General features: G+C 53.3%; 1 protein-coding gene across 1 annotated transcript in view; it reads right to left on the bottom strand.

Moving 5' to 3' along the window:
• The window catches only part of cdh15 (cadherin 15, type 1, M-cadherin (myotubule)), a 110,060-nt gene extending 100,205 nt beyond the window's left edge, over window positions 1–9,855 (bottom strand). Inside the window, exon 1 of the mRNA XM_072280056.1 lies at window positions 9,686–9,855. Within this exon, the coding sequence (XP_072136157.1) occupies window positions 9,686–9,736 (51 nt within the window). The 5' untranslated portion in view covers window positions 9,737–9,855. The remainder of the gene's footprint in view (window positions 1–9,685) is intronic.
• Between the last annotated feature and the right edge of the window lie 2,256 nt (window positions 9,856–12,111).

Genomic DNA, 12,111 nt, shown 5'->3' with positions numbered 1-12,111 from the left:
TCAGACTCTGGGGATTTATTCCCCACAGGGTCCGAGGGAACACATCAGACTCTGGGGATTTATTCCCCACAGGGTCTGAGGGAACACATCAGACTCTGGGTATATATTCCCCACAGGGTCCCAGAGAACACATCAGACTCTGGGTATATATTCCCCACAGGGTCCCAGAGAACACATCAGACTCTGGGTATATATTCCCCACAGGATCCGAGGGAACACATCAGACTCTGGGTATATATTCCCCACAGGGTCCGAGGGAACACATCAGACTCTGGTATATATTCCCCACAGGGTCCGAGGGAACACATCAGACTCTGGGTATATAGTCCTCACAGGGTCCGAGGGAACACATCAGACTCTGGGTATATATTCCCCACAGGGTGCAAGGGAACACATTGTCAGGCCCTGAGGATATACGTATGTCCTGCGCCTTCTTCGTTTTCCCCAGAAACTCACGCTATTGCTGCTCTGCTGTCATCCCTGCCGGCAGCTCCTTCCAGTTTACTTTGGCCAGTTCCTCTCTCATACCACTGTAATTTCCCGTACTCCACTGAAATGTCAGACTTCATTTTCTCCCTATCAAATTTCAAGTTGAACTCAGTCATTTTGTGATCACTATCTTCTAAGGGTTCCTCTACTTTAAGCTCTCTAATTGACTTCAGTTCATTACATAACACCCAATCCAGTATAGCTGTTGGCTCAACAACAAGCTGCTCTCAAAAGCCATCTCACAGGCATTTAACAAACTCACTCTCTTGAGATTCATTACCAACCTAATTTTCCCAATGGACCTGCATGTTTAAATCGCCCATGACTATCATAACATTGTCCTTTTTAATTTCCTGTTGTAATCTGCCGTCCACACCCTCACTAATGTTTGGAGGCCAGTATATTTTTGCCATCAGGGTCCTTTAACCTTGCTGTTTCTTAACTCAACCCGCAAGGATTCAACATTTTCCAATTCTATGTCACATGGTTGCAATGATTTGATGCCGTTCTTTACCAACAGAGCCATGGCAACCCCTCTGTCTACCTTCCTATCCCTCCGATACATTGTCACTGATACTCACCCTGCTGGCTGCAATTTTGTCCTATCATCTGCCTGCCCTTCCTGACAGTCTGACTGCATGCTATCTTTGCTTTTTTATCATCTGTCCTATCCTGAGACCCTTCACTCAGATTCCCACCCCCTGCCAAATTAATTTAAGCCCTCCCCAACAGCTCTAACAAACCTGCCCGTGAGAATATTGGTCCCCCTCAGGTTCAGGTGCAACCCATCACTTTTGCACAGGTCATGCCTCTCCCAGAAGAGATTCCAATGATCCAAAAATCTGAAGCCCTGCCCTCTGCACCAGCTTCTCAGCCACACATTCATCTGCCAGCTCGTCCTGTTTCTACCCTCACCGGCACATGGCACAGGCAGCAATCCAGAAATACTGCCCTGGAGCTCCTGCTTCTCAGCTTCCTACCTTGCTCTCTAAATTCTCTCTTCAGAATATCTTTGTTTTTCTTTCCTATGTCATTGGTACCAGTATGTATCAAGACTTCTGGCTGCTCTCCTTCCCTCTCCAAAATGCTGTGGATGCGTTCTGAGACTTGGCTGATACTGACTTCTGGGAGTCGATATACTATTCGGGTGTTCCGTCCATGTCCACAGAATCTGTCTGCTCCTCTGACTATTGAGTCCTTTTCAATACCACTCCCCTCTTCTCCCTCTTTCCCTTCTGCACCAAGGACCCATGCTCAGTACGCAGTAACCTGGTCTCTGTGGCATTCCCCTGGGAGGTCACCCCCCAGGCTTATGGAAAGGAAATCCATACACACTAAATCAAGTGGTCCTGCACTCTGTAAATGAGATAATGGAGTATCACTCATGGGCAGCGCCTTCCTCGCAATACATTGGATGCACGACTTACAGTACTGTTCAGCCTCAAGCTTCATTCGGGGCCAATAGAACCGATCTCAGGCCAATCTGCAGGTCCTGTCAAACACCAAAGGACGTGAATCATCATGAAGTAACTTTAACACAATTCTCCGATGCTTCTCAAGTAAAACCAACTGGGGTAGCTGAGGCCTGTCTGTAAGAGACGCATCCTAGTCTAAAACATGGTTCCTCAACTCCAGTTTGTCCCATATCCCTCATCAGTGGGGGTATAGTAGGGTGTTTCAACTTTTCAGCTTGGGCCATATCCTGTTTAGCAACAGATGACCCAATAGCACCCATACGGGGATCGTCTTGCTGGGCGGCTGCCAATTCCACGGGACTCAAGGCAGCTAACTGCTTCGACTCCAGAGTGTGTGGAGTGTGGTACTGAGGGAGGGTGGACTCTCAGTGAGTTACCTCGGTACGAGGAGGTGTCAGTGTGTGGAATGATAGACATACCCTCGGTACAAGTCAGTATCAGTTGTGGAGATTGTGGTACTGAGGAGCTCAGGGACAGCCCAGGGAGATGATCGTGTGAAGGTCAGAATGTGGTCTCATCAGGTGATTTTGCAGCTTTGATCAGAACATTGTGATCTAATAAATGTTTCAAAATTAGCCTCAATAACAATTTTGATGAGAGTTCTGTATTTTTAGAAATTCAATTTAGGCCAATTCCCACAGGTTGTCATCTCTGAGTCCACACAGGGAAAGGTGGGAATGTTACAGGGAGAGAAATTTGTCTAACAGAAACAGTGGATGACTGCCTGCAACCAAGCAGCCCTTGGAGGAACATCTGTCCCCTGAGAAACATCTGTCCCATAGGTAACACCCGCCCTTGCAGGAACATCTGTCCCATAGGTAACATCTGCCCTTGGAGGAACATCTGTCCCATAGGTAACATCTGTCCACTGAGAACCAGCACATGGAAATTATGAGGTGACATTCCAGAGGTCTGATATCTCTGCCCCATGATACATTCAGAGCCTCGTCCATGGGTTGGAGAGATGACAGGAGTTGGTGAAGGTGAGGAGCTGACAGAGAACGTGAGGAAGACCCAGTCCAGGTAGAGAATGGAAACTGTGACAGTCAGACAAGAAGGTGAGGGGAGGAGATGGGATCTGAAAGGTGGAGGGGGGAGTGGGGAGGGAGGACGGTGGGGGTGTGGGGAGAGGGGACGGTGGGGATGTGGGGAGACGGGATGGTTGGGACGTGGGGAGAGGGGACGGTGGGGACGTGGGGAGACGGGACGGTGGGGACATGGGGTGAGGGGACGGTAGGGATGTGGGGTGAGGGGACGGTAGGGATGTGGGGAGAGAGGACGGTGGGGGTGTGGGGAGAGAGGACGGTGGGGGTGTGGGGAGAGAGGACAGTGGGGGTGTGGGGAAAGAGGACATTGGGGGTATGGGGAGAGAGGACGGTGGGATGTGCGGTGAGGGGACGTGGGGATGTGGGGAGAGAGGACGGTGGGGGTGTGGGGAGAGAGGACAGTGGGGATGTGGGGAGATGGGACGGTGGGATGTGCGGTGAGGGGACGTGGGGATGTGGGGAGAGAGGACGGTGGGGGTGTGGGGAGAGAGGACAGTGGGGATGTGGGGAGACGGGACGGTGGGATGTGCGGTGAGGGGACGGTGGGGGTGTGGGGAGAGAGGACAGTGGGGGTGTGGGGAGAGAGGACAGTGGGATGTGCGGTGAGGGGACGGTGGGGATGTGGAAAGAGAGGACGGTGGGGATGTGCGGTGAGGGGATGGTGGGGATGTGGGGAGAGAGGACGGTGGGGGTGTGGGGAGAGGGGACAGTGGGGATGTGGGGAGACGGGACGATTGGGATGTGGGGAGAGGGGACGGTGAGGATGTGGGGAGATGGGACGGTGGGGACGTGGGGAGACGGGACGGTGGGGACGTGGGGTGAGGGGACGGTAGGGGTGTGGGGAGAGAGGACAGTGGGATGTGCAGTGAGGGGACAATGGGGATGTGGGGAGAGAGAACGGTGGGGATGTGGGGAGAGAGGACAGTGGGGATGTGGGGAGATGGGACGAGGATGGTGGGGGTGTGGGGAGAGAGGACGGTGGGGGTGTGGGGAGAGAGGACAGTGGGGATGTGGGGAGACGGGACGGTGGGATGTGCGGTGAGGGGATGGTGGGGACGTGGGGTGAGGACGGTGGGGGGTGTGGGGAGAGAGGACAGTGGGGCTGTGGGGAGACGGGATGGTGGGGACGTGGGGTGAGGGGACGGTAGGGGTGTGGGAGAGAGGACAGTGGGATGTGCAGTGAGGGGACAGTGGGGATGTGGGGAGAGAGGACAGTGGGGATGTGGGGAGAGAGGACAGTGGGGATGTGGGGAGATGGAACGGTGAGATGTGCAGTGAGGGGACGGTGGGGGTGTGAGGAGAGAGGACGGTGGGGGTGTGGGGAGAGAGGACGGTGGGGGTGTGGGGAGAGAGGACGGGGGGATGTGGGGTGAGGACAGTGGGGATGTGGGGTGAGGACAGTGGGGATGTGGGGTGAGGGGACGGTGGGATGTGGGGAGAGGGGATGGTTGGGATGTGGGGAGAGGGGATGGTGGGGATGTGGGGAGATGGGACGTGGGGATGTGGGGAGACGGGACGTGGGGATGTGGGGAGACGGAACGGTGGGGACGTGGGGTGAGGGGACGATGGGGACGTGGGGAGACGGAATGGTGGGAACGTGGGGAGTCGGGATGGTGGGGACGTGCGGTGAGGACGGTGGGGACGTGGGGTGAGGACAGTGGGGATGTGGGGAGAGGGGACGGTTGGGATGTGGGGAGAGGGGATGGTGGGGATGTGGGGAGGGGACAGTGGGGATGTGGGGTGAGGACGGTGGGATGTGGGGTGAGGACGGTGGGATGTGGGGTGAGGACGGTGGGATGTGGGGAGAGAGGACGGTGGGGATGTGGGGAGAGGGGACGGTGGGGATGTGGGGAGAGGGGACGGTGGAGTGTCGGGTGGAAAGAGGGGACGGTGGGGAGAGGGGATGTGGTGTGTCTGGGTGGTGTGATGTGAGGAATGCAGGGTTGGTTAGGAAGTGAGTGGGTATAAGGGTGAAGGGAGGCGGTGTTGGACTGTGGTGAGTGGGTGTAGCTTTGAGGGGTAAAGAATCGTGTGTGAAATCAATGTGCAATGTTTGGCAGGCTGGGCTGTTGGCAGTGTGTGTGGTGTGGGGTGAGGGCTGTGGCTGTGTCGAGTGTGGTAGAATGGCGAGGAAGGGTGTTGGAACAGCGTGACTTGTAGTTCAAAGAGGGCTGAGTTTACTCACTGTGAACATTCTGTACCCAGGGATCTGCCGCTGAGATTGGCCTGATCCGTGTTGAGGGAGGACGTTGGCCATGGAGAGGATGGGAGGGGCTCCCACCACCCCTACCCCTGGGCAATATTTACCATTGAAACCTATCAAATATCGAAAGGCCTGCATGCAATAGAAGCTTCCTATAGCTGGAGAGTCTAGAACCAGAGGGCACAGCTTCAGAGCGATGTCCACTTAGAACAGGGATGAGGAGGAATTTCTTTAGATAGAGGCTGCTGAATCTGTGGAATTCATTGCCACAGACAGCTGTAGAGGCCAAGAGATTGGTGTACTCAGATAGAAACATAGACAGATAGTCATACTTTATTGATCCCCAGGGAAATTGGGTTTCGTTACAGTTGCACCAACCAAGAATAGAGTATAAAACAGAGGTTGATAGGTTCTTGATTAGTCAGTACGTCAAAGGTAACAGGGAGAAGGCAAAAGAATAGGCTTGAGAGGGATAATAAATCAGCCATGATGGAATGGCCTATCTAGACTGACTAGATAGAGCAAATTCTGCTCGTATGCTCCACCTCTAATCCTGTCTCAATGAGTGGCACCATTCAACCGATCACACAGGTTGGCCCCTCAAACCTCCTGGCCTGATAGAAAGGGAGGGGTGAGTGATTAATGCTCAGAGAATGAAGATGGAGTCAGTATCAGCAATGTCCGGGACAGTGACAGTGGTGGAAGCCGTGTAGAGGCTGACAGATGGTCCCTGTCATGTAGGCCTTAGCATAAAGTCAGAGGTAATGGAGTGATGCACAGGAACTTTGTATCACTGATCGATTGGGCAAAGCAAATACGGTCCAGAAGTAAGGGTGATGGGAGGGGGTGTCTGTGTAAACTGCACAAATATTCTGGATTGCCTTCATTTAAGACACAGAGTTCCAAAATAATGGAGCACAACGGGTCTAGAGGGTAGGAGAAACTTCATGAAACACAACCAGTAAATCACTTTCACCTGCAACTGTTGATGGGACCCAACCGCAGTAAACCTCCGGGATCTGAGGGATCCTGCAGTCACGGCTCAACCTGAAGAATTGGCTGCTCCGGAGTGAGCTAAGCAGGGATTTCCTTACTCGGGAGGTGAGTCCCCGTCCGATTGTGCTCAGGGCAGGGACAGAGAAATTCCCACAAACGAGCAGTGAAGCGGATTTAAGAAACAACCCTGTGCCTCATCAATGGTGGAGCAGGATTGAGGGGTCACGTCTCTCCTGCCCTATTTCCCATGTCTTCATGCCCTGCTCCAAGTTCCTGGGCAGCTGAGTTACAGGGTGCGTGATGAGGAGGTGGGAGTGGTCCTGAGGCTCAGATTCACCAGGGAGCTGAATGTCACCTCAGGGACCCTCAGGGCAGGGTGTCACAGCCAGTGGGAGTGGCGGGCTGGTGCGGAGTGCAGAGGTTGTGAAAAGAGCTCTCCTCGTAGACTCAGGAAGCGCTCGGACTGCTTCTCCTGGTAAGTGACGCTTGGTTTCGGGAGCGGCCGTCCAGTCCCTGAGCGAGAGCAGTGACCCACAGATCACAGACACCCACATTGTATCTCACCTCAGTCTGCCCTGCACAGCCCTCTCAGTCTCATAGTGAGCCCAAAGTGTGCCTTCTTCAAGGACACAACATGCTGCCTCAGCCAAGGCTCGAACCAACGACCTTCAGATCACTAGATCAATGCCTTAACCACTTGGCCACGCGCCAACACAACGTATTCATGGAAAACCACGGATAAACATCTGCTGTTTGTTCCTCTGGTCTCAGTTGGGGCTGGGAGACACAAAGTCCCAGCACACCCACCTGTCCCTGAGCAAGAGGGTACACTCCTTCCCCAACCCCTAACCCCTGGACAACGCAGAACACTGAACACAGCACCCCCTCCCACCACCCCTACCCCTGGGGAACACAGAACACAGCACACCCTCCCACCAGCCCTACCCCTGGGGAACACAGTACACAGACACCCCTCCCACCAGCCCTACCCTTGGGGAACATGGAACACAGACACCCTCTCCCACCAGCTCCACCCCTGGGGAACATGGAACACAGACACTCTCTCCCACCACCCCTACCCCTGGGGAACACAGAACACAGCACACCCTCCCACCACCTCTACCCCTGGGGAACATGGAACACAGACACCCTCTCCCACCACCCCTACCCCTAGGAAACATGGAACACAGACACCCTCTCCCACCACCCCTATCCCTGGGGAACACAGTACCACCTCCCACCACCCCTACCCCATAACAGCACAGCACCCAGGGGTCACCCTCACACCGCAGAACAGCACCCATGGGTCACCCTCACACCGCAACACGACAGCACCCATGGGTCACCCTCACTCCGCAGCAGGACTGCACCCATGGGACATGCTCACACCGCAGCAGGACAGCACCCATGGGTCACCTCAGCAGCTGAACTAGACAGGCAGCTCTGTGCGGGGAAACACAACAACCGAGAGATCAGAGCAGATATTGTACTTGTCAGGTGAGCATTGGCGTGGGTGGCCTTGTGAGGTGGGGATATGGGGAGAGTCGGTGGGGTGTGGGGGTGAGGTATGGGGGTAGGGAGAGAGGGAGGGGAGAATGGGTGAGGTGTGGGGATGTGGAGTATGGGTGGGAATGTGGGGTGTGGGATGTGGGGTGTGGGGATGTGGGATATGGGGTGTGGGGATGTGGGATGTGGGGTGTGGGGTGTGGGGATGTGGAGTTGGGGTGTGGGGGTGTGGGGTGTGGGATGTGGTGTGTGGGGTGTGGGGATGCGGGGAGTGGGGATGCGGGGTGTGGGGATGCGGGGTGTGGGATGTGGGATGTGGGGTGTGGGATGTGGGGTGTGGGATGTGGGGTGTGGGGATGCGAGGTGTGGGGTGTGGGGACGCGGGGTGTGGGGTGTGGGGCTGCGGGATGTGGGGTGTGGGGCTGCGGGATGTGGGATGTGGGGTGTGTGTTGGGGTGTGGGATGTGGGGATGTGGGGTGTGGGGATGCGGGGTGTGGGATGTGGGGTGTGGGGCTGCGGGATGTGGGATGTGGGGTGTGTGTTGGGGTGTGGGATGTGGGGTGTGGGGATGCGGGGTGTGGGATGTGGGATGTGGGGATGCGGGATGTGGGGTGTGGGAGGTGGGGATGTGGGGTGTGGGATGTGGGGTGTGGGATGTGGGGATGCGGGATGTGGGGATGTGGGGAGTGGAGTGTGGGGATGTGGGGTGTGGGTGGGAATGTGGGGTGTGGGGGTGTGGTGTGTGTGTTGTGGGATGTGAGGTGTGGGAAGTGGGGATGTGGGGTGTGGGGGTGTGAGGTGTGGGGATGTGGGATGTGGGAATGTGGGGATGTGGGAAGTGGAGTGTGGGGATGTGGAGTGTGGGTGGGGAGTGTGGAAATCAGAGGTCAGCAATCCCTGCCACATCTCAGACAAGAAAAGATCTGCAGATTCTGGAAATCCGAGCAACACACACAAAATGCTGGAGGAACTCAGCAGAGGCCAGGCAGCATATATGGAAAAGAGTCTAGTCGATGTTTCCGGTTGAGACCCTTTGGCAGGACCCTGCCACATCTTCTTGGGAACTTTACTGTCCAATGCATGGAGGGGCCAAGTGTAAACTCACCACTCACACTCACAACCCCACACTCACAACCCAACACTCACACTCACAAACCCAAATACACCACCCAAATGCACACTCACAACTCCAAACTCACACTCACAAGCCCAAACTCACCACCCACACTCACAACTCCAAACTCACATTCACAAGCCCAAACTCACTACCCACACTCACAATCACAACTCCAAACTCACACTCACAAGCCCAAACACACCATCTACACTCACACCTTCAAACTCACACTCACAAGCCCAAACTCACCACCCAGACTTACACTCATAACTCCAAACTCACACTCACAAGCCCAAACTCACCACCCACACTCACAACTCCAAGCACACCTCCCACACTCACAACTCCAAATTCACACTCACAAGCCCAAACTCACCACCCACACTCACAACTCCAAACTCACACTCACAAGCCCAAACACACCACCCACACTCACACTCACAAGCCCAAACACACCACCCACACTCACAACTCCAAGCACACCTCCCACACTCATAACTCCAAACTCACACTCACAAGCCCAAACACACCACCCACACTTACACTCACAACCCCAAACTCACCACCCACACCCACAATTCCAAACTCACACTCACAAGCCCAAACTCACCACCCACACTCACACTCACAACATTGCACACTCACACACCTATACACACACAAACGCATACACACACTCACACAAAACCCCATACGCACACACACCCTCGGCAGTATCTACGGAAGAGAACGGGCAGTAGACGTTTCAGGCCAAGAGTTCCAGCTGAAACTGTTAGTTTGGTTCTAGCTGACCCGGCGAGTCCCCGCACCAACTTTGTGTGAGTTGCCAGAGGCAGAGACGGACACTTTTACCTGGAGGAGGGCTGCCAGCGCGGAGAGGACGAGGAGAGCTTCTGGGCACATCCCGGTGCGGGGCAGGAGCGCAGAGAGGCAGAGAGCCGCTGGACTAACTCTGCCGACCAACCTGTCGCTGCCGGGACACCGAGGAACTGACAGATGACAGGCTGGTCGGGGCCCCCGAAGCGCACTGATTGACGGCACAAGTGGTGACAGGGAGGCGGGCGGAGATATTCGTGTCCCGACAGGCAGAGCAACTGTGCGGTGCGAGAGAGACAGGCAACAGCTGCTGTCCGAGGCCGGACACAGCGTCGCCTTTACACCTACTGTGTAACCGGCCGGGAGGCGGACACCGTTCTGTCCGGCCTCTGAGAGGGGAACTAACTGTCCTCAGCTCCCCACGTTAGCGAATGAGGAGACGGCGAATCTTCGCCCAACATCCGCTCAAAGCAGCAGCATCCAAAATAAAAACAATGCTGGGATTACCTGGCCCCGACTCACCTAAATATACCTACACAGATATACCTCACACATATACACGCACTCACATATACCTCACACTCCACCACACCCACATATAAGTACACAGCACACACATATACCTCACACATATACAGACACACTCACATATACCTCACACGCCACCACACACATATATACCTACACAGATATACCTCACACATATACACACACATATACACAAACTCACATATTGCAACTCTGATAAGAAGAGGGAGTTGCATGACATGTATAGGAAACAGGGAGTAAATAAGGTGCTTGAGGAGTATAAGAAGTGCAAGAAAATACTTAAGAAAGAAATCAGGAGGGCTAAAAGAAGACATGAGGTTGCCTTGGCAGTCAAAGTGAAGGATAATCCAAAGAGCTTTTACAGGTATATTAAGAGCAAAAGGATTGTAAGGGATAAAATTGGTCCTCCTGAAGATCAGAGTGGTCGGCTATGTGCAGAACCAAAGGAAATGGGGGAGATCTTAAATGGGTTTTTTGTGTCTGTATTTACTAAGGAAACTGGCATGAAGTCTATGGAATTAAGGGAAACAAGTAGTGAGATCATGGAAACTGTACAGATTGAAGGGGAGGAGGTGCTTGCTGTCTTGAGGAAAATTAAAGTGGATAAATCCCTGGGACCTGACAGGGTGTTCCCTTGGACCTTGAAGGATACTAGTGTTGAAATTGCAGGGGCCCTGGCAGATATATTTAAAATGTCGGTGTCTACAGGTAAGGTGCTGGAAGATTGGAGAGTGGCTTATGTTATTCCATTGTTTAAAAAAGGATCGAAAAGTAATCCGGGAAATTATAGGCCGGTAAGTTTGGCATCAGTAGTGGGTAAGTTATTGGAGGGAATACTAAGAGACAGAATCTACAAGCATTTGGATAGACAGGGACTTATTAGAAACATAGAAACATAGAAAATAGGTGCAGGAGTAGGCCATTTGGCCCTTCGAGCCTGCACCACCATTCAGTATGATCATGGCTGATCATCCAACTCAGAACCCTGTACCAGCCTTCCCTCCATACCCCCTGATCCCTTTAGCCACAAGGGCCATATCTAACTCCCTCTTAAATATAGCCAATGAACTGGCCTCAACTGTTTCCTGTGGCAGAGAATTCCACAGATTCACCATTCTCTGTGTGAAGAAGTTTTTCCTAATCTCGGTCCTAAAAGGCTTCCCCTTAATCCTCAAACTGTGACCCCTCGTTCTGGACTTCCCCAACATCGGGAACAATCTTCCTGCATCTAGCCTGTCCAATCCCTTTAGGATTTTATACGTTTCAATCAGATCCTCACTCAATCTTCTAAATTCCAACGAGTATAAGCCTAGTTCATCCAGTCTTTCATCATATGAAAGTCCTGCCATCCCAGGAATCAATCTGGTGAACCTTCTTTGTACTCCCTCTATGGCTGTACCTACATGCCCACTTTCAATGACTGGTGTATAATGACACCCAGGTCTCGTTGCACCTCTCCTTTTCCTAATCGGCCACCATTCAGATAATAATCTGTTTTCCTGTTTTTGCCACCAAAGTGGATAACTTCACATTTATCCACATTAAATTGCATCTGCCATAAATTTGCCCTCTCACCTAACCTATCCAAGTCACCCTGCATCCTCTTAGCACCCTCCTCACAGCTAACACTGCCACCCAGCTTCGTGTCATCCGCAAACTTGGAGATGCTGCATTTAATTCCCTCATCCAAGTCATTAATATATATTGTAAACAACTGGGGTCCCAGCACTGAGCCTTGCGGTACCCCACTAGTCACTGCCTGCCATTCTGAAAAGGTCCCGCTTATTCACACTCTTTGCTTCCTGTCTGCCAACCAATTCTCTACCCACATCAATACCTTACCCTCAATACCGTGTGCTTTAAGTTTGCACACTAATCTCCTGTGTGGGACCTTGTCAAAAGCCTTTTGAAAA

Source organism: Mobula birostris, chromosome 15 (genome assembly GCF_030028105.1).
Source record: "Mobula birostris isolate sMobBir1 chromosome 15, sMobBir1.hap1, whole genome shotgun sequence".
NCBI lineage: Eukaryota > Metazoa > Chordata > Chondrichthyes > Myliobatiformes > Myliobatidae > Mobula > Mobula birostris.
This window is presented reverse-complemented; position numbering and strand designations above follow the sequence as displayed.